At 33.2% G+C, this 23454-nt stretch overlaps 1 protein-coding gene across 3 annotated transcripts; it reads right to left on the reverse strand.

The window, feature by feature from the left end:
- Positions 1–8619: 8619 nt before the first annotated feature.
- CSN3 (casein kappa) lies at positions 8620–21454 on the reverse strand. Of its 3 annotated transcripts, XM_058429960.1 has the most exons (6): positions 21380–21454; positions 17368–17421; positions 15178–15239; positions 12205–12237; positions 10559–11054; positions 8620–8790 (listed from the first exon to the last, which is right to left on the reverse strand). In XM_058429960.1, exons 3-5 carry the CDS (start codon positions 15229–15231, stop codon positions 10593–10595), a joined length of 549 nt encoding a protein of 182 aa, XP_058285943.1. In that variant the 5' UTR covers positions 15232–15239; positions 17368–17421; positions 21380–21454; the 3' UTR covers positions 8620–8790; positions 10559–10592. The 3 variants fall into 3 exon arrangements, with proteins under 3 accessions (XP_058285943.1, XP_032020181.1, XP_058285936.1); XM_032164290.2 differs by lacking the exon at positions 21380–21454 and having other exon boundaries at positions 17368–17436; XM_058429953.1 differs by lacking the exons at positions 8620–8790; positions 17368–17421; positions 21380–21454 and adding an exon at positions 16381–16484 and having other exon boundaries at positions 10593–11054.
- Between the last annotated feature and the right edge of the window lie 2000 nt (positions 21455–23454).

Here is a 23454-nt window from a genome sequence, read left to right on the forward strand (position 1 = left end):
CTGTTCACTCTGATGGTAGTTTCTTTTGCTGTGCAGAAGCTCTTTAGTTTAATTAGATCCCATTTGTCAATTTTGGCTTTTGTTGCCATTGCTTTGGTGTTTTAGACATGAAGTCCTTGCCCATGCCTATGTCCTGAATGGTATTGCCTAGGTTTTCTTCTAGGGTTTTTATGGTTTTAGGTCTAACATGTAAGTCTTTAATCCATCTTGAATTAATTTTTGTAGAAGGTGTAAGGAAGGGATCCAGTTTCAGCTTTCTACATATGGCTAGCCAGTTTTCCCAGTACCATTTATTAAATAGGGAATCCTTTCCCCATTTCTTGTTTTTGTCAGGTTTGTCAAAGATCAGATAGTTGTAGATATGCGGCATTATTTCTGAGGGCTCTGTTCTGTTCCATTGATGTATGTCTCTGTTGTGGTACCAGTATCATGCTGTTTTGGTTACTGTAGCCTTGTAGTATAGTTTGAAGTCAGGTAGCGTGATGCCTCCAGCTTTGTTCTTTTGGCTTAGGATTGACTTGGCAATATGGGCTCTTTCATATAAACAGAATCAAAGACAAAAACCACATGATTATCTCAATAGATGCAGAAAAGGCCTTTGACAAAATTCAACAACACTTCATGCTAAAAACTCTCAATAAATTAGGTATTGATTGGATGTATCTCAAAATAATAAGAGCTATCTATGACAATCCCCCAGCCAATATCATACTGAATGAGCAAAAACTGGAAGCATTCCCTTTGAAAACTGGCACAAGACAGGGATGCCCTCTCTCACCACTCCTATTCAACATAGTGCTGGAAGTTCTGGCCAGGGCAATCAGGCAGGAGAAGGAAATAAAGGATATTCAATTGGGAAAAGAGGAAGTCAAATTGTCCCTGTTTGCAGATGACATGATTGTATATCTAGAAAACCCCATTGTCTCAGCCCCAAATCTCCTTAAGCTGATTAGCAACTTCAGCAAAGTCTCAGGATACAAAATCAATGTACAAAAATCACAAGCATTCTTGTACACCAGTAACAGACAAACAGAGAGCCAAATCATGAGTGAACTCCCATTCACAATTGCTTCAAAGAGAATAAAATACCTAGAAATCCAACTTACAAGGGATGTGAAGGACCTCTTCAAGGAGAACTACAAACCACTGCTCAATGAAATAAAAGAGGATACAAACAAATGGAAGCATATTCCATGCTCATGGGTAGGAAGAATCAATATTGTGAAAATGGCCATACTGCCCAAAATAATTTGTAGATTCAATGCCATCCCCATCAAGCTACCAATGACTTTCTTCACAGAATTGGAAAAAATTAGTTTAAAGTTCATATGGAACCAAAAAAGAGCCTGCATTGCCAAGTCAATCTTAAGCCAAAAGAACAAAGCTGGAGGCATCACGCTACCTGACTTCAAATTATACTACAAGGTAAAATTTTTTAAGACAACAAAGCATATATTGTTTGAGTTGCAAACACAATGATGATTTAGTATAAGATGTTTTTGTGGCATATGATTGATGTGGGCATCTTTATCTTTTTCTAAATGACAACAAAATTACCCATTTAAGACAATTAAAAATTTACCAAGAAGAATATAATAATGTTCGATATGATCACAGTCAAGATGAAGTCCTTCATTTTTTCTTCATGGAACTTAGCAAGACATAAAAAAAAAGAATAAAGATAATCCATACTTAATAGTGTAGTGATGAATATGTTATTCAAATCCACCTTTATTTTAGTCTATTACGGAATAAGACTTCGCAGGTAGTAATGCTATCACAAAATAAGTTGCTGGTTACTAGAGAGCTTTCTGTGAACTTTATAAAGGCCTGATAATAGAAGAGTAATTTAAAGTAATTAAGGTTTCTGTGCCCTTTATAAAGGTCTGATAATAGCAGAGTGATTTAGAGTAATTAGGGTTAGGAGCTAAGTGCTTCTTTAAATATAAGAATAAGCCCATTATTTAAATAAAATTTTATTTTACAGAAGCTTTTAGCTTTAAAAAATAGCAACTCATGCTTTTAGGATGTCAGGGCAATACTATAGTCAGTGTTTCCACAGAGGTCTCAAAGTGTTGAGGTAGGTATTGAATTCAGTATCTACTTTAATACCAGTAAATGTCTTAGGCAGAGTGAAGCATTTCTGGTATAGAAATTTTTCTGAACAAAGACAGTTTTGCTTTATGATTTTTTTAACTTAAATCCCATTTACCAATGGTTGCTATACAACGATAAAACTTGAATAATTCATAAGAATACGCTTTAACTGTAGAACTAGTGAAAGTGAGTGGGAATCTACCTTTTAGTGAGTATGTATGACCAGTTCCCATCAGTAATTAATAAAGGAGTGTTAAGAACAAGTTTAATTTGCCTAAATCAGCAGATTTAAATTCCAGTTATTAATTCGTTTAGCTATTACTGTTTTGTCAAAATGGTGGAAATCCCAGATCCTAAAAGAAAACTATGTCCCAAATTCTTACCTGAACAGATACCTTAGACAGGGGGTTTCTCCTCTATGTTCTGGTCAGATGTCTTCTTCTCTTAACCAAGCTGGTTCTTCTACGATTGTCATTGTCTCCAAATGGAATGAGTTAGCATCCTTTTAATAAATAAACCCTTCATTCTTGATGTCCCTCCTACTTATTTCCTATTGGGGAGAGACTGAGAAAATTTTAGTATGATTACTATTGGCAAGGGTTAATACTGATTACAAGAAAGTCAAATTGGTTTACAAAATCAGTTGCTTGTGAAAATTTGTTTGTAAAAACAGCATGTTTCACTATTTCATTTTAGGAAAAAGAAAGAACAATTTTATTGCTTATAACATTTTTATTATTTGTATAATTACTTCAAATGTTAAGTTTCAAATTTATTGCTTCCATAGCATGAAGTATGTCAAGATTTTATTATTTAAGTTCCTTGTCTTAGCCATCCCAACAATAGTTGTAGATATTTTGTAATGAATGATTCAAAAGAATTATTTTTAATATGGAAAATAACTGTAATAATACAAAACATTTATTTTTATGGGGAACATTTAAGAGTTTAATCTTACCTTCCAAAGTTTCTGAGATTTTTCAGTATATTCCAATAAAATACAGACATAAGCATAATACACTTGATCTTTTAAGTATAATTTTGCTCATTAGCCTTCACTATTAGCTTTATAATCTTTATCCCAATATTATGGACATATGGCAACTATGACAGCACATCACATTAGGAAGATTAGGAAGAGGAGATGCTATCGTCTTCTTCCAAATATTGAGCCAGAGTTAAGATAATATATAATATTGATACAGCAATTTGATTATCATTCTGTTGACATTCAATTTTCTTTCCTTGCAAACTGAGATTAAATTATAAAAACATTCTCTCTTTACACTTTCAGATTTCTGTGATCGATAATATAATTTGAGTAATTTTCTTTTGTATTTAAAATTGGCCTAACAATGCCTTTGATAGCTTTGGTTCATCATCACTAGTAAACTGTTAAGCTCAACACAGTTTTTTCTTTCTGGATTTGGGTAAGAAAAGCCTAGGCTATTTAATCCAATTAAATCGGTATTTCTACTTTAGTCACCAACAATCCATTTTTCCTTTACTTGTTTATTTGCTTAACAAATATTTATTTATCTCCTACACTGTATTAGGCCTCACCTTGGAGAGACAGTGGTGAGCAGAACACAGCCTCTAGGGTTTATAGCCCCAGTGGGAGAGGTGGATAGGCTGGTGTCATGGAGTTTAAGGGGTATTAAGGGACAGAGGAGCTGTGAGGGCCAGCATACTGGGTGGTACATTAGTGGATCACTTGATTTTGGAAGTTCAGGAAGTATTTCCTCAAGGATATAGGTCAGGGATTCATATTTTGATTAGATGCTATGAATTATCATGGTGATCTGAGCAGCTTCAGAAAAGTGCTGGAGGATGGTGATGGTAGAGCTAAAGCAGTGTCAGAAGTCTTTGAGTCACTGGGGTGAATGGTATGATGATCTAATGAAGAGAAATGAAGTGTGAAGGTGAATAATAGGACTATGAAAATTGACTTTATCTTAAGGACAATGGATGTCCTTGGCAATGTCACTTAGGGAGTTAAGGGATAAATGAATGAACATTTATTGAATGACCAACTAATATAAGGTACTCTAATACCTTAAATACTCTAATTAGATTAAAGGTTATATGTCCTAGTGATATGATAATGAGGGCTGGTGGATTGAATTGCAAGAGTTCAAAGCTAAGTTCTACTACTCAGTATTTTCTTATCTTAGCCAAATTACTTAATCCCTCTGAGCCTGTTTCCTCATATCTACATAAGTATAATAATAGTACCTCCCTAAGAGAGTGCAATATAAAATAAATACCTATAAAGCCCTTGTTATAGAGCCTTACAGATATATCAATAAATCAATAAATAGTACTTTCCATTATATTTATTGCCCAAAGTTACACAGCTAAGTAATATTGAGCTGAAACTTTGATCAAATTCTATACAAATATGAACCCTATACATTTTCACTACCATATGTTTGACCATTGTGGAGTTATTTCCACATACGTAAAATGAGAATCAATAACAAATTACTTCAAGAGTTTATTGGTGAAGGTTAAAAGGTTGGCATGTGTAAAAATGCTTTATACATTTTAAAGTGCTATATAAACAATTGTCATATAATGTAACACTGGATTCTGATTACCTGGGAACTTTCAAATATGGCTGTTTTGCAGGATTGAGAAATAAAATGTTTTTCTCAATCTCATTAGACTATGACGTCCTAGAGGGGGGAGGGAAACATGCTGTATTTACAGTGGGCAATCGACTAGTAATCGACAGAGGTGAATGACTATGGGTGACCATCTCCAGGTCAGATCTCTTCTGTGCCAACAACCCAATTTCTCATGTGTAACAAACCACTTCTACCTGGATGAATCCTTGCATCTGAAGTAATTTATTCAAGTCAAAGATAAGCAGCTCAACAATGTATTTTGTGAACATGTAAAAATAGTAGTTGAGGGATTAGGTACATATAATATTCCAGTTAGTTAATCCAGTTGATACAAATATGGAGTAACATTATATCTGAGAGGTAAGTGTTTAACTTAAATCTTACTTTTGGCAACTCATTATTAATGTTATTTAATTAGACATAATCATATTAATATGAACCATTATTAAGAATGTTTTCCTTGTTTCAAAGTATTTTGCTTCACGTTTTATTTCACCTGCTGTATTGAAAATGATTTTATAGTAGTTTTTACATGATTAAGAGAATAGACTTTTATTTTTTATTTTATGTATTTAAGGTATACAACATAATTTTTTTATATACATAGTGATATGGTTACTACAATCAAGCAAACTAACACATTCATCATTTCACAATGTTACCACTTTTGTGTGTGTCAAGAGCACCAAAAATCTACTCTCTTAACAAAAAAAACTCAAATAAAATACAATATTATTAACTGTAGTTCTCATGTTGTACATTAGATCTCTAGACTTATTCATCCTACATCCATCTCTGTGTCCTTTGACCTATGTCTTTCCAGTGTCGCCCACCCCTGGTAACTACCATTTTGTTCTCTGTTTTCATGTATTTGATTTTTTTTTTAGATTCCACATGTAAGTGAAATTATTCAGTATTCTTTTTATCTGTATCTGCCTTGTTTCACTTAGCTTTCTGTCCTACAAGTTCAAAGTTCATCCATGTTGTGGCAAGTAGCAGAATCTCTTTTCTTTTAAGGCTGAATAATATCCGTATGTGTGTGTGTGTGTGTGTGTGTGTGTGTGTGTGTGTGTGTGTTTCAACGTATTTTATGCATATCCCTTGATGTACACTTAGGTTGTTTCACACTGGCTATTATGACTAATGCCGCAATGAACAAGAGAGTGCAGATATCATTACAAAGGGTGATTTCATTTCCTTTGAGTAGATAGCCAGAAAAGGGCCTTTTGGGTCATACAGTAATTCTATTTTTAATTTCTATAGGCACCTCCATACTGTTTTTCACAGTGGCTGCACCTATCTACATTCCCACCAACAATGCACAGACTGCCTTTTGTCCGCATCCTTGTCAACACTTGTTATCCCTTGTCTTTTTGAAATAGTCCTCCTAACAGGTGTGATGTGATATCTTATTGTGGCTTTGATTTGCATTTTCTTGATAGTGATGCTGATCATCCTTTCATATACTTGTTCATCATTTTTTTGTTTTCCTTGGAGAAATGTCTATTTATGTCTTTTTCTTTTCTTTTCTTCTTCTTTTTTTTTTCTTGAGTTAGAGTCTCGCTCTGTGGCCTAGGCTGGAGTGCAATGGCGCGATCTCAGCTCACTGCAACCTCAGCCTCCCAGGTTCAAGCGGTTCTCCTGCCTCAGCCTCCCAGGCAGCTGAGACTACAGGCACATGCCGCCACGAATGGCTAATTTTTGTATTTTTAGTAGAGACAGGGTTTCACCGTTTTAGCCAGGATAGTCTTTATCTCCTGACCTTGTGATCTGCCCACCTTGGCCTCCCAAAGTGCTGGGATTACAGGCACCAAGCCTGTCTTTTGCTCATTTAAAAAATCAGATTATTTGTTTTTCTGCTATTCAGTTTTGTGAGTTCTTTATGTATTTTGGATATTAACCCCTTATTAGATAAATGGTTTGCAAATATTTTCTCCCAATTTATAGGCTGTCTTTTTATTTTGTTGATTATTTTCTTTGCTGTGCAGAAGATTTTTAGTTTGATGTAGCCCGTTTACTTATTTTTTTAAAGGTTTATGCCATATTTTATTGCAGAGATTCATAAAGATGGCAATTTTTCTTATAGGACTTTTTTTATTATACTTTAAGTTTTAGGGTACATGTGCACACCGTGCAGGTTAGTTACATATGTATACATGTGCCATTTTGGTGTGCTGAGCCCAGTAACTCGTCATTTAACATTAGGTATATCTCCGAATGCTATCCCTCCCCCCACCCCACAACAGGCCCCGATGTATGATGTTCTCCTTCCTGTGTCCCTGTGTTCTCATTGTTCAATTCCCACTTACGAGTGAGAACATTTACTTATTTTTGATTTTGTAGCCAGAACTTTTAGTGTGATATCCGAAACGATTTTTGCCAAGGCCAATGTCAAGGAGCTTTCTCCCTAGGTATTCTTCTGGTAATTTTAAAGTTTCAGGTCTTACATTGAGCTTTTACCCATTTTGAGTGGATTTTTGTGTATGGTGTAAGATATGGGTCCAATATCATTCTTTTGCTGTGATACCCAGTTTTCCCAGCACCATTTGTTAAAAAGAGTATAATTTTGCTATTGTGTCTTCTTTGTACCCTTGCTGAAAATTAGTTGACTGCATACATTCAGTTTTATTTATGGGTTCTTTATGCTGTTCCATTGGTCCATGTGTCAGTTTTTAAAGAGCATGGACTTTAAAGTAAGACTTTAATTTCAAATCTCAGCCTCACGTGGGGAAAATTACTTCATTTCTCTTCACTTATAATAACAACAAGAATAAATATATGTAGTTCATGACTACATATTAAATGAGTAAATAAATATAAACAAATAGAAGATTGACTGGCAAATAGTATGTACTTTATAACTGCTCGTTGCTTATTGTTATCAGCCATTATTATTGTTTGTATTATCACAATAATTCTTACAATGCCTTGTGTATAATAGGTGATAAGATTTTTAATTAATGATATAAATTTTGCATTTTCCACATATTTACTTTGTTTTTTAAGAAATTAATAATATCATTAATGATCATAGCAAATAAGGTCTAGCCATGTCATATTCCTTCCATGTCTCTGTTCAAGACTCTCTATTTGAGTGAGAGAGCAGTTAGACACTGTAAATCAATCCTAATAATAGCACATCTGTTGGGAGTCACAGCAGAAGATTAGATAGGTGAGCAATAAACATTTTGTAAGGGCTGAGTGAGTTTTATTTTTTCTGGCATGATGTGTTAAATATGGACCAAGCACAAAGGTGACCTGATTTTCCTTGCAATATTTGTTTAAGAAAACAACTATGTCATATCCTTGGACCTTGAATATTCACGAGTTTTTCCAAACTGGAAGGCCTGAATTCCGGAAGCTTTCTGGTGTGTGATGTGTGTGTGTGTGTGTGTGTGTGTGCGCGTGTGTGGGGGTGGGGGTGTGTGTGTGTGTTTGAACAGATGTGAGACTGTGGCTTCCAGTGTGGGGAAATCTAGTCATGCGTGTCTAGAATCTCTGTCAACATCTATAATTTTGCAATATATCTGTGTTTGTAGTTGTGGACATTTGTAGTTTGCCTGTGCCCAGAATTTGCTGTCAGGAATAATCTAGACTAACGTTAGCAATCATTTGGGCACTTAAATTTAATGCTAACTCTAGAGTTCCCATGGCTCTCAAGAGTCACTCTGTGGTCCCCTTGATTGGAACACCACGGTTTGGCTTTCTCAGGTCCCAGTGTCGTCCTAGAGGAGAAATTCTTAGTGTCAGAACACGAACCACTTTGAGAACCTGATGAAACTATGAACACTGCCTTAAGTAAATTTGTGTACTCTAACTCACACTAAATTTGTCATAGCATTTCAAAGTTTCAGAGATCCCTGAGGTAACTTTGCAAACTCCTCTCAAAGAATCAGTTGCAATCAGTTGGCTTTATTGTGCAAGAATCAAAATATTGAATGTGGCATGAATGTAAAATGTAAGGATAGAAGAGCTGAATCTGTGAAAATCACATTTTCTGTTGACTGAAGGCAGACAAATGGCTGAAGGAGAGTGTGAAGTAGTCATTTAGTTTCAGCAAGTCCTATAAAAAGTAATGATAGTTTAGAAATTTATTCATAGTGTGTTAACAGTTCTCATGATATATATTTAACTTCCACAATTTTTCTTTTATGTCTGTATCCAATAAGTTAATCAGATTAAATATTTAAACTTAAATATTTAAAATAGGCATATAGTAAACTGGAAATAATAGACATTATGTAATATTTACAGAAAGAAACTGTCTTTTACATGCTTCTTTATATTTTGCATCAGTAAAATATGTAACTACTTATTAAATAACATGCTTTCATGTTGTATTAATTTTCTTAGTTTATTCTCCAAAAGATAGTAAGCCACCTGTTTAACCAGCTCTTGTTTTCTTTTTCTTAACAGATATCCTGTTGAACAGCAACTAAACAACACAATTTATCCATATGCTAGTCTAAGGAAAAAACAGTGTATTTTCCCTGTTTCTTGGCAAGTTAGACAGCCCATATAAAAATAAATGACATAGTAATTAAGCCCCACTATCTGAAATTAAACAGGTTTGGTTTGCCTCCCATTTGCACTTTCTAGCTGTGATAATTTACTTAATGTCCTCAGTCCTACTGGTTTTTATCCCTAAATTTGAGATAGGAATAATATCTGTTTCATATGGTTACTATGGGAATCAACAGACATAATTATGTACGGTTTTTATCACTTAGTGGAGACTTAGGATACTGGTATGAATTTTACTTTATCTTTTCCAATACATGACATTTTACAGATTGATCAGTTTTTAAAATCCTTTCACATGTGCATTCTCACTTGAGTCTCATAGCAACCAGAATTATGAGAAAATAAAAGTTCAGAGAAAGTAATGACCAGCTTATGGTCATTAGGCAAGCAGATGACAGAAGCAACCTTTTCTGGGCTAATGGTAGTCCCATGATATCACAGACCATTGTCTGGTATTTTAGATCATAAAACATGTAGACATCTGATGGACTGAAAATATTTGTTGCAAAGAAACTCAACATTTTGCAACTTTCTCCCCAAATTATTTTACACTCTTTGGATATTTTCCACTCTATTAATCATTCTCTTTGTTTAAATTCTTCTCATAAGTTTCAAATTATTTTAGATTCTGCCATTATCCATTGGTCCAAGTAATAAATAGTAACATTTTGCATCACATTCAGTGTTCTGAAAGTATCCTTTTAATATTTATGTGTTTTTCAAGTTAAGCATTATAATTCTTCCCTGGGTTTATCTTAGAATAGGAGAAATTTGAGAGGCTTAATTTCATGAATCATTTTGGAAATGTGTCTGAAATAAAGAAATGCATGGAAGCATATCGTTTCCTTTTACTCTGTTAATACTACAATGAGAGTGCAAGAGAATTGTTACAGAATTAAAATTTACTTAAACTCATATTCTATATAACTTCTTCTAAAAATTATTTTTGAAATAAAAATCTTGAAAATGTTACTTGCTGTGTTACTCTACTGTCATAGTTTGTGTGTGAATAAGGATGAAATAAAACTATTACATTCTAAGAGCGTCCCAATTGTCAGAAAAAAGTTTGATAATAAAGTTGCCAATTATTTTCATTTTGTCCAATAAAATTATTTTAAATTTCTAGTTGGAACAGAATCTGGTATATCAATGCTATGGGTTTAGCAAGGTAAAATTGTAAGTACCCTGTTTTGTCTGCTTCTATAACACACTTAGTTTATCTATTTGTACTATTTTAGAATGTATGGTTGTATTCATAAATCCATGCTTCTTGTCGAAATTATTCATTTTGTATATTGTTCATTTACCTGCTTTGTCTTCTTTGATATTTCCTTGGTGTTTTTATGCCGTAGGTGGAGTAACTGAGACTGTGGTTGTCTCAGGGGTGCTCGTGACGATGGACTCTGAAAAAGCTTCTGGAGTGACTACACTGTCCACCGTTGGTTCAGTGGCAGGAGTTGGTGTAGGTTCAACAGTAGCGATTGTATTGATGGTAGGGATGATTATTTTATCCTGAATTTTCTTTGGGGGGATGGCAATAAATGATGGATGCAGGTTTGGGCGACGTACCACAGTGGGTGGGTGGCTATTTGGCAGGTATTGCTGCTGAGGAATTTGGGCATGTGGCCTAACTACAGCTGGGTTTGCATAATATGTGCGAGGCACATATGGATTATTAATTGCTATAGCTAGTCTATGTTGGTACAAATTGGTTCCATAATAAGGATAGCTATTTGGCACATAATACATTGGGACATATGGAGCTGTTTTCTGATAGAACGGTCTTTCATCATTCTCACGGCACTGCAAAAAAAAAAAAATAAATGATACAGAATATTATTATTATAGACCCAAATATGGAAATACTTTAAATCTGAACTTTTTGAAATAATATAGTATTTACCATTGAGTAAGATATTAGAAGTATGGAACCCAGCAGCAATATTATTTTATAAGATGTTGATTTGTACATTGCCTTTCCACTTAATGATTTTCAAATTATAAATATTATTTTGATAATATCATATAATATTTGTTTCAAGAAATTAGATGAGTTTATTCATAATGTAAACCATATTGCCCAGAGATTGGCATACATGGAAAGTGATCCTGTATGTTAGCTATTATAGGTACAATACAGAGAAAAATCTCATTGAGTACTTTGACATGTTATACACAAGCACAACATGCAGACACACACAAAATGATACACACACACATATGTATTCTCACCACATATTTGTAATTGATCTCAAATTTTATTCATTTAAACATTAGCCCAAGAGCACATTTATTTTTTCCTAAACTATAGCAGAATAGTAACATAATGTGATGTGGAGCAATTCCTGGATTTAGATTTTGGATTTTTTTTTGGTTTAATTTTCTTCACAAAACATTAGATAAAGAATTGTCTATATCTATGTGCCTATGTTTAAAAATTTGTCAGTAGACCTTTCCATATGAATAGAAATAAATTGACAAAATTATACAACAAAGCAAACGTTTCTCCTAAAATGAGACATATTTAAATGTATTCAAACATATTTGGGAAATGAAAGGGGAAGTAAATATGGATGTATGAGAAGTATTCAAAGATGGGTCAGAAAAGGATCTTTCCTTGTCTTAAAAAGTGGAAAGGGGAAATATTAAGCTTTACTTATGTTTTCATTTTTTTCCAGTATGAAATGTTGAATGAGTTTTCTCATATTGCTAAATATACATGAAAACCAGAGATACATGACTTGGGTTTTATAAGAAAATAAAACTTTCAGATGAACATAATGTTGATTCATATCACCTGTTGCTGAAATTATTTTCTTGCAAATTTTATTAGATCGTTTTATGGAAATGAAATATTTAGGTTTTAGACAGAAGCCATCTATAATATGATTGACCTTTGCAGAATATATTTTGTAGTTCATGCCTCTAACAGAAGTAATTAAAATAGACTTACTGCTGGTTGTTTCTGGTTTTGAACCTCAGCAGCCTGGGGAGTTCCAGAAGAAGAAATAATGAGAAATAAGTTAAAAAAGAAAAAAAAAGGACTTAAATCAGTTAAAAAAATCTTTTGTGTTAAAGACAAAACATGTTTTCTTTTTATTTTTTAAAACATTTTTCATGACTGATCTATGAGGCCTATGGCCTACTTAAGAAGCAACAGTAGTCTAACTGATTAGTAATAATAAACCTCATGTTTATATTGTCTTTAAATATTACCACCTAGAATGAAAAAGTCACTGTGGGAAAAATCTAGGCATCTGACTCCCATGCCAACAAATATGCTTAAATGCAAAATATGAATAATTTCTATTTCGTTTTTATTAAATATACATTGTTAAAAATTAGAGGAGCATTGAGCCTTTTTTCCTTTCTCTGCTCTCATACTAAGATGATTCATAACGTTTACTTAGAAGATTTAAAATATTGCCTCTTGCATAACCTTAACATATAAATAATAGTGTTTTTAATACCATCTTTCATTTGTTTTTATAGTGCTTTTCTTAGTTTTGGATTGTGACATATTTAGAGAATCAGGAATGAGAAAACAATTTTTATGGACATATATTTATAAAACTAAAAACTCCAAAGCTTTTAGAAACTTTTGAAAGCAGGTATAATATTAAATATTTGTAAATTGACAGTTCTGGTTTAGGACATTACACATGTATTCCTTGGGTATAAAATGACTCTAGAAACCTTTTGGAAGGTGTGAGTATAGAAAATCAGAAATTTGAGAAGGTAATGAAGTTTCCTTGCTTTGAGACAAAGACTTGCTTTTCTTTAAATATATTAAATCATTAGTTTAAAATGTAAAGAAGTAATATGAGGCCGGGCACGGTGTCTCACCCTGTAATCCCAGCACTTTGGGAGGCAGAGGTGGGTGGATCATCTGAGGTCAGGGGTTCAAGACCAGCCTGGCCAACATGGTGAAACTCTGTCTCTACTAAAAATACAACAATTAGCTGGGCATGGTGGTGGGCACTTGTAGTCCCAGCTACTTGGGAGGCTGAGGCAGGAAAATTGCTTAAACCTGGGAGACAGAGGTTGCAGTAAGCCAAGATTGTGCCACTGCACTTCAGCCTGGGCGACCGAGCGAGGCTCTGTCTCAAATAAAAAAAAAAAAAAAAGAAGTAATATGAATATTACAGAAAGTATACTTTAAAAAATTCTGACAATCTAGATACCGTAATGCAATATCAACCTATGTTATGTATTCCTGGTATATGCTTGTCTAAAAAGTATCCTGCATTTTTATAAGAAATGTGGTATGTCATATTTTTCTTAATTTATATCATAGGTTTCATACTTACATTTTCATAGTTGATAACTAAGTGATCAATGATTATGTCATGAAATGTTTATTTCTTACTGTTATCTATTAAGATAAAAGTTTAATTATAAGCAGAGAGATGATTAACATCTGTATACCAGTGGCCTTTTTAATAATTTTCATTAATACCTTAAAATGATTTTTCACAAATGAGATTTGACTCTTTGATAGAAATTATCAAATTGTGGTATAGAAAAGTTGAGTCAAATTATAATGTCACCAATAGGCTATGTGTTTATGCAGTTTAGTGCATAAGTGCTAGTAAAATATTATCTAACTATTTTTATTTTGGGGGAAGGGATAAAATAGTACATATAACATGGTATCACATTGATGTTTTAATTTGTATAAATTCGACTACTCCTAAGATTGAATGGTAAAATCAATAAGCTTTAATTTTTTTTCTGTATATTTGTTCATGTCCCTGAGGCCTGAAGCCTTTTTGAAAATGGGAAGGAATGTTTGAAAGACAAATCCGGCTCAGGTAGCTCAGGAGAGGTTGCTATGCAGCAGGGATTTGTAGATCATTTCATGATTTAAACTTTAAGCCCTATTACTCAAAGAGACAACCTAAGTTCCAAATGTTCAGGTGGCCACAAAGTATTTGAGTTGTAGAACTCAAAGTTTTAGAAGGTAATTTTGACTCCAAGAATTGACCTAATAGAATTAATAGACATTTTATACACAAGCACAACATGCAGTTAATAGAATTAATTAATAGATGTTACTTAAAAACAAGTCTAAACTTAATAATAAATAAATATTACAGAGATTCACAGAACAAGGACTAGTGCTCCCCAAAATTTTACAGTCTAGGAGGAGGACATATACCATTATTTATGCTTGCCTCCTTTGTCAGTGCCTAGAATCCCCAGATGAACAAGAAAATAAAAAAAGGCAATAGCCAAAACAACAATAAAAACAAGTCAAAAAATTAAAAGAAAAAAACAGAACCTTTTTCTAGGTCCAGTAGCCTTAAAACATTGCATATAGCTCAAGATAATGCCTGCAAGCCTTCAAGCTGTTTATGACCATTGATCCCTGGAAAGGGGTCAGTCAATTGACATAATGGGGAAGAATATAACAAAAGATAATGATTCAAATATTAAAGGCAGAATTATCAAGGTCTTTGAAACGTGTGAAAAAGCTTAAACAAAGTTGACCTTTGAAGGATTTTGTTTCCATAAAGAGATTGGAGTCTGAGTGAGATAGGAACTTAATTAAAATAATTTCTGATTCCCAGACTATGATTTCTGTATTTATTCTTTCTGAATTATCTTTAATGCATTTACAATTTTAAAATGTTTTCAGTATTGTTTTCCGCCAGAATGTATTTTCTCTATAGTATGAGAATTTTAAAAGTTTCCTATACATGATTAAGTGTGATTTCTTAATTCACAGAACTAAATGGATATCCAAAAGAACATGACTTTGATTTTATAATTGAAATATTAAAAAAATTAACCTTAAAAATGTAACAACTATGTAGATATTTTGTTCTATGAAGTATAATTGTATTTAGAAATTTGCATAGTTGGGCCCTTAAATAAAATTTTCTTAAAGTCAGTACAAACTGGTTAGATGAAATTAACTTACCAAAAAAGGCAGGGTTAATGCCAGGGCATTGACAACTAGAAGAAAACTCTTCATTATTGCACCTAAAGATAAATTTTTAAAAAATTAATTTAAAAGAATTTCTTACTAGAAATTTAGGAGTGACTTGAATACAATGTTTCCTTGATTAAGAAAAAAAGCCAGATTTACAGGTAGATTTAGCCGATGTGAAAAATTTATTTTAACAAAAGAATGTAAAAACTCAAACTTGGAGTAAAAAATTTCTGAATTTAATTTTTGACAATATTAACGGAATTATCAAATTATCATTACTATGTCAAATGTTGAGATTATCAAGGTAAATATGATACAGGCCTTGCCAATGAGTAGCCTCAATTTTAGGAAGAGTGTTGAAACATATACAAATAACTGTAAGAGGGAAAAAAGTAGAAAATGACACAAAGGTGGTTTTCTATTAATAAAAGTTTCAGTTGAGAGAAGCAGCAGTCTTTGTGTGGAAAAAATGACATATAGGTGAGGCTTGCCTATGTAGTGTTTAATAGGGAGAGAAATATTTCAAGTAGAGGAGAAAGTCTTGAGAATTGCCATGAACATTCGATTGGAATCTTGTATGAGATGGGAAATACAAGATTGGAAGGAAAGTTTAGAGCAGAAAAAGTAGACACCTTTAAGATAATGATGGGTTAAAAAGCTAGGCATGGCTTTATAAACAACAGAAAACAATTGAGTGTTTTCGGACTAGAAAGTGTATGACTATACATTTTTTGGAGGACTGAGTTCTAGACCAGGCCTTATCTCTACCTCTGTAACTTTGATCAAGTGATTTCCTTTTCCTGGGCTTTACATTTTCTTACCTGTAAAACCAGGGTTTGAACTTAGAGATTTCTAAAATTCTATAATTCCATGATCACTCCAACAGAAGTAAGTAGGATGGAATAGGAAGTGGAGGGTTATGAAACTGTTTTCTTTATAACATACTTCTCCAGTAATCGTAACTGATATGATTAACTTGATTGTTTTAATAAGAAGTATAGAGATTACAATTACAGTGGCTTTGACTAAAATATTTAAAGAAATAAATTAGCCTTATTTTTCTAAAAGTGTATATACAGTGTCATACCTGCTTATTTGATTTTTAATAAATCTTTTTAGACAATAATAATTTATGATACCCCAAACTTTTTGTATTTAAGTATATATTATATTTGGGAAGTAATTACTAACTTCATCTTGTTGCAGCTATTGTTATTGACATACTCATAAACTTGAATCACTACAAACTTGAACTTTACATAAAAGATTCACAAAATTAAAGCCTCAGATAGGGGATGGAAAGCACATCGGACTCCATTAACGTCTGATTCTCAGGCAATAATGATTAGGAAGGCTGTCTACTAAAGTGACTTCAAAACTGCCCATATGATGTCATCAGATTTCCATTCGATGGAACTCATTTGGAATCAATTTGAACAATCTAAGCAAACTCATATTTCATTAAGTGGGATGAAGCTCCTTATTAATGCTTCACTTGCTAGTGATCTTTTAGGATTATAGACTGAAAATGTTATTATGATGAATCACAGACCGCTTATCAACTCACACAGTAAAATGATATGTAAACAAAAGAAAATATTCTATAAAATGATAGTAATTTCTTTTTGGCACAAACAAAAATCACAGAGATAAGACCATACTTTGCATATCAGCTACATTTGCATTTGCCCTCATCACTTGGTAAGAAGAAGTAATTTGTGAAACGGTAGAATTATCCAGCTTTCATGAATATTTGAAAAACATGTTTAAAAAATAATTATTCTATAACAAATAAAATTATGACTTTTATAGAAATAAAATTTGAAAGTAATTAAGGGGTTAATTGCAATTATTATCAACTTCCTGACGAGTTAACTCTCAACATTTGTCTGTAGGAATACATTAAATGCCTTCTTGTTCAGAATTCACAATGTCTGCTATGATTTAGCTGGTATCAGAATTTGACTGGAACCCAAAGTAAAGTTAAAAATAAATTTGAGCATAACACCATCCAGAACTTAGGTTTAGGTTAGAAATTAATTTTAAAGTGATGCTAGGTCATATTCAAACTTAACAATAACTAAAAGGAAGAAAATGTGATTCTGAAATAACTATGGTGATGTCCCAACTAACTACTGTGAAAAGGATCACTTTATCCAAGTGTTTCAGCAGCATTACCTTTCCTTGTGCCACTCAGGTCTTGGTTGGCAGTAGGTTGAGTTGGCCTGTCAGCTGTAGAGAAGACCCAAGAAAAATAACTGAAGACTAATTAAAGGGTATTAGTACCTTGAGTCACGCTATTCTATTTCCCTCCTACTTTTTACCCAATAAGATGATGACAGGAAGGAAAGATTTGATGACAGCAGGGTCACCTTTGGGTCAATCTTTTTTAATGAAATGCAGTGAAGGATGTAGAGTCATCACTCATAAAGCTTGAAAAAAGAGTATTCATATCTTTTTAAATAATCTTTTTATGTTTATAAAGAAATATAGAAGAATTTTTAAAAATATTAATTGTATTCTTATTCAACTTATCCTATCTATTTAAACTTAAAACTGCTGTTGAAATGAAAAATAGCCACAATACTTTCACATTTTAATTGTTTCTTTTATTTTAAGAACCTGGATTTCAAGTGATACTACATCTGGTATTGACTGTGGTTGGTCTTCTTCCTTCCAGAATTACAATTATTGATTTTAAAAAATTAAATAATTGGCCATCTCACACATACCCAAGAGCACCTCCTTATAAAAGTCAAACCCATATACGAAACATTTTAATCAGTATAAAGTGGGGAATCATTTGTGTTTGAGCTGCAGCACATTTTCTCCCGTATGCATTGACTACATACTTAGTGATTTATTATCATCTTATGAATAAACTTTTTTTAAGATTTTAAATTTCAATAATATAGGTGAACCATTCTGAAAAAAATTATTAAATTATTGAATGGGAGATAATTGTTCTGTTTTAAGGAAAGTCATTTTGACTTAGAGCATAAATCACAAACCCTCTGACATTGTGAATATTTTGGCAAAAAATAGCTAAACAAAAATTTTGCTTAGATAATTCAAGAAAGAATATTTTGTTTTACTTGCTTTTCTCAAGAAATAATGTTAACTGTGACTTTATTTTGGCTGTGAAGACCTAACCAGATTGAGGAACTTACAGGAATTAATGTAGGACTGCCAGAACACAAACAAGAAATAATATCAGCATTGTAGTTATGTCTATATTCCTGTCTGTTTCTTAGAACTACTGCATGTCTTAGAAAGTTAGGAACAATATTCTAAACCCTAGAATACTTATTTGGATTACACAGAGTAAAATGAAATTTTGTTTCTCAGAATAGTTGGTTTTTGTGGTTGAAAAAGAGATGACAGAATTTAAAATTGCTAAACCAAGTTGCTAAACTAGTAACACCAGCCATTCTATCTGAACTATTTAGTCACAGTGTTTCCCTTTGATTGTCAGGATCTGTGGTTGAAACATTATGATCTGGTCATTCCTCAAATTTTGAAGGTGTTCTATTTCATACAGTAATTTCTCAGCCATTGATTTAGAATAATAAGAGTGATAATGATTTTCGGTTGAGTATTGAATTATTTAATTTACAAGTAGCAGAGACTCAGAACACTTCTGAAGACATTGTTTTCACAGGAAAATATATTTTAAGAACATCTGAGAGTGCTAGTAATCTTTTCTCCCACCAAGATAAAAACGTGTTTACCTTGGTATCACCCATTCACTTCAAATACTAATGTAGCTTTTGTGGGGCTTTGCAAAACTGGACATTATTATTTGAGCACATACAATATTTCAGGTACTGGATATTATTCTTTGAGCACATACCTTATTTCAGGTAATGTTTCAGGTAGTAGGGATAAATTAGTAACCAAAGCAGGTAAACATCTCTGTTCTTGTGGAGCTCATAGTCTAAAATTTTCTTGAGTACTGGTAACATTGGATATTTCCCATCTCTATGGATCTAAGGCAATCTTACTGAAAGTGTTTTGAGTCACTGGAGTAGATGAACTAGATGGATTCTCTAATGGAGCTATGCAATGCTCTTGTGTTTTCCAAAGAAAAGCAAAAGGAGGATCAGAACTCGCATGCTTTGAAATCTCCAAGGAAGCTGCGATAGTGCTGAACAAGGCCTCCAAACTGAGAGTGTTTATAATCTAGAACGAATCCATCAGTCTTTATCTACTTATGCATCCATCAACAGGGGCATGGCCTGATTCTGGAATATCCCTGGATTGTGTGAAGAGAACCAGCAGGGCTTTTCAGTCCAGCTGCAACTTCCCTTTGTTTAGGTCCTGATAATCAGTGTATATTCCTACCACCATTCACACACTGGGACTGGGTAAGAGGCTATTGTGGGTACATAAGTTCACGTTTTAAGCATTGTAAACAAAAACATTTTGCAATAAGTGACATAATGATTATTGACTCATATACACTCTTTTTTAGTAACAACTTTTTGTTATTCTGTTAATATTTCTTACTTTTGAAATGTACTTCATGTCTATTTTGTCTTCCTTTGATGGTATTTACATGCATGTAGTTTTATTTTTTCTGTCTTATTTTATTTCTCAGCCACTTCATTAGTACCAGGCTGACCTCAACACTCTATTTTGTTCTTGAAGTACAGTAATGTTTGTAAGAGTAGTTGCAATGTAAATGAGGAACACAGCTTTCCATAGGATTTGTAAGGCATCAGAAAATTGGTATTTTAGTGTAGAAATTTGTATGTTTCAAAAATCTTTGCTATATGTAAAAACCACGGAAAAATAGCCTAAAATGCTCTTAAACATGGTCAACAAACTAGAGCAAAGTGTAATATCAAAATTTTACTCTCCTGTAGCCACTTCTGTTAAACAAACAATACACATACAAATTGTTTGTATTAGAAACAAAGTACTTTTGGGAGTGTAGTAGACAGCCACAATCTCTGTTTGTAGAGATTGTCTAAGGAGATAGTTCTTTCTCCTGAACACTTACAGAAAGACTATTTTCAGATTGTGAGGAGACATTTGATGTCATCTGGAGCCTAGAGTGAGTGTCATTATGACTTTAGCATTAGCACACACATTAATTTATTCCTTAGTAAGTTTTAGGGTCCAAAGATTTTTGAAGCCATTAAAATATACAGATTTAAACATACAAGGAATAATCAATTCACGTAAAGTGTTATTTCTCCAGCATGATCCCAAGACCCCCTATAATCCTGTCCTATGTTTACTTCATTCTTGTCATTCTTGTTACCATTCAAAATAAACAGCCAGATCAACGATGACCTCTGTGTAGCCAAATCCAGCGGTAGCTGTTAGATATTCTTCCCACTCAATATTGTAGCAGCTCTTGGCATGGTGATTCATTTTTCTGACTGGTAAAACTTTTTGACTTTTCCTTCTTTTTTTTTTCCCCTCAAGTCACTTAAAGCTGCTCTTAATTTCCATTTTAGTTCCTCTTATTTTCCTCAAACTTTAAATTTAGGAGAACTTTTAAAAATTCTTCCAGCATCCACCACTACTCTATCTTTTCTCCCTGTATCTTTAATATCTTTCTAGTTAATGTACTCAATTCCTATAACCTTAAGTATCATCAATAGGCTATTGCCTTCACTGAACTGTAGATTCAAGATTCCAATAGCTATTTTAAAATCTCTATTTGCATGTAAAATAACATCTCCAAATTATTATGAACAAAACAGAATCTTCTATTTCCAAACATACCCTGTTTCACAACTAGTTCTGCACTAGTCTCTTTTCTCCTTTAGGAAACAGTACCATGATACCACTAGTGGCTCAGAGGCCATCTAGTGACTCCTATAGGTCATCTTTTCTCCTGCTCGCAACAACCTGTTAGAAGAATTATTAATTCTATCTTAACACTATACCCCAAATCTGACACCACTTTCTAATCTGACCTTTGTTGCTTTAGTCCCAGCCACTGGCATGTTACACCTGAACCATCCTAATATTTCCGTTTTTGGTCTCTTTACTTTCACTCTTATCGCCCTATACTCATTTCTTACACAGTTATAAAAATGTTATTTTTAACATATATCTAATATGATTATTCTTCTGCTTAAATTCTCAATGGATTCCTATGCACTTACAATACATTCAAACTTTTTACCAGGGACTGTTTCTAAATAATTTGGTCTCTCTTTATCCATCTTACCTTAACTTCTACCACTTTTTCTCTCACTATGTGCTGGTTTCAGTGACATTTCTGTTCCTAGAATGTGCCAAACTCTCTCCTAAATCAGGAACTTCCACTTATATTCGTGGTCCCTGGAATGTTCTTACCTCAATTCTCAGTAATGCTGCCTGTATTATTTGGGATTCAGCTCAAATGTCTTCATTTCAGAGAGGCTTTCCTTGGCACTTTGTCTAAATACTTCTTCAAACACTTTATTATTTTACCTTTTATTTTCCTCATAATGTATTACAATATAAAAATTTTTTTAACTTATATATGTTCATTTACTATTTCCTGTCCTTTTCCACTAGAAAATAATAGTCACAGTCTCTAAACCTGTGCTTGACACATATTAGACAAATACTTTTTGAGCAAATGATTAACTATCTGTACTACTTGTCTAAGTTGCAAATTCCTGCCTAACCCCACAACTCGGAGTCAAAATTTTCAGAGCAGCAATGTTCCTAGAAATCTGAATAACAAATAAGAAACTAAATAATTTTTTATGCAGATCAATGTTTTGGAATTACTACTTTCCTTTCGATGAGGCCAGAACCTAGTCAAGAAGAACGTCTAAAGTGGGCAGTCATATTATCTGTTTTCCCCTTGAATTCTAACTTACTTCGTAGAAGAGTTGGAACATGTGGATGAGGGATGGATTTTTCTGGGCTCTGTTTTCCTGTGAGTGTATTAGAACTGGCCTTCCCCTGACTGTTGGGGAGGCTGGTCTCTAGCTGGGCTCTCATTTAGAGTGACCGCAATTAGAATTCAGTATGTCTCTCTGCTCTTATTTCATTCCCATGCTAAAGTCTTGGATACTTGAGGGGAAGTAGAAGCTTCCTTAAGCGATTGTGGGGAGCATCCAATAGGTGGTCCATGCCTTGCTGTTCACCTTGCTGTATTGCTGTTGGTGTCCTTCAGCTACCTTGGTTTGATGCCCACGGCTTTGGCCAGAGTTTCAACTCTGCCCGGGCATTATTGAATTGACACAGAATTCTAAATAAATACTGTCTCCTAGATATATTAGCTATTTTCATAAGGAAATAACTCATCAGGTTATATTACTCTGTATCTGCATGAAAAATTGGTAGAAATGTTATTTAGTGAAAAAGAATATTATTAAGATATTTATCTTATGCTTCTCAGGTTAGAGGTTGTTCCTAAGATTAATAGAACTTTATATATTTATTAGAAATATGTTTTAAAGTATTTTACTCCCATCTTTTGCTCTTTTATCTTTGTCCAGTGAAAATAAACATCGTTAAAAATATCCGTTTTCAATAAAAAAAAAAAAAGAAAATAAAAGCAACAAGCAAAAGTACCAATTTGAGTGTAGAGCTTATCTAGTAAATATCTATTGAGCATCTAATTTGTGCCTGTTTCCCTGTCAGAAACCTATTTATCCATTTAAGTGCAACTCAAAGTCACCTGTGGGACCTTTCCTAATTTGTGTAGGCAGAGCTAGCTTCTCCTCTGCTTTAAAACAAAAAGCTCTGTAATTTTTTGGAGCATTTATTACATTTCTTGAAATTTTGTGTATGTTTATCTCCCCTATCTAACCTGTAAGATCATTAAAGAGAATCTGTTTTCCTAACCACTAATATTTAGCACGACAATATTTTCCCCAAATCGCCAGTATTTAGCACAACAATTGACAAAAAATAAGTATAGTCATGCGCTGTATAACAATGTTTTGGTCAATGCCTAACTATCTATGATGGTGATCGCATAAGATTATAATGGAGCTGAAAAACTCTTGTTGCTAGGGATGTCTTGATAATCCTGGCCCTGTGTAGGCCTAGGCTAATATGTATGTTTGTGTCTTGGTTTTAAACAAAAAAGTTTAAAAGTAAAAAAAGTATTTATATTTAACAGTAGAGAAAACTTATAGAATGAGGATATAAAGAATAAAGATGTTTTTGTATCTTTTTTTGTATCTTTATGTTCTAAAGATATTTTTGTACCTTAATTCATTATTGAAGAAAGAAAAATATGTTTTCATAAATTTAGTGTAGCGTAAGTTTGCAGTATTTATAAGGTTCACAGTAGTGTAC

Source organism: Hylobates moloch, unplaced genomic scaffold (assembly GCF_009828535.3).
Source record: "Hylobates moloch isolate HMO894 unplaced genomic scaffold, HMol_V3 SCAFFOLD_2, whole genome shotgun sequence".
Classification (NCBI taxonomy): domain Eukaryota; kingdom Metazoa; phylum Chordata; class Mammalia; order Primates; family Hylobatidae; genus Hylobates; species Hylobates moloch.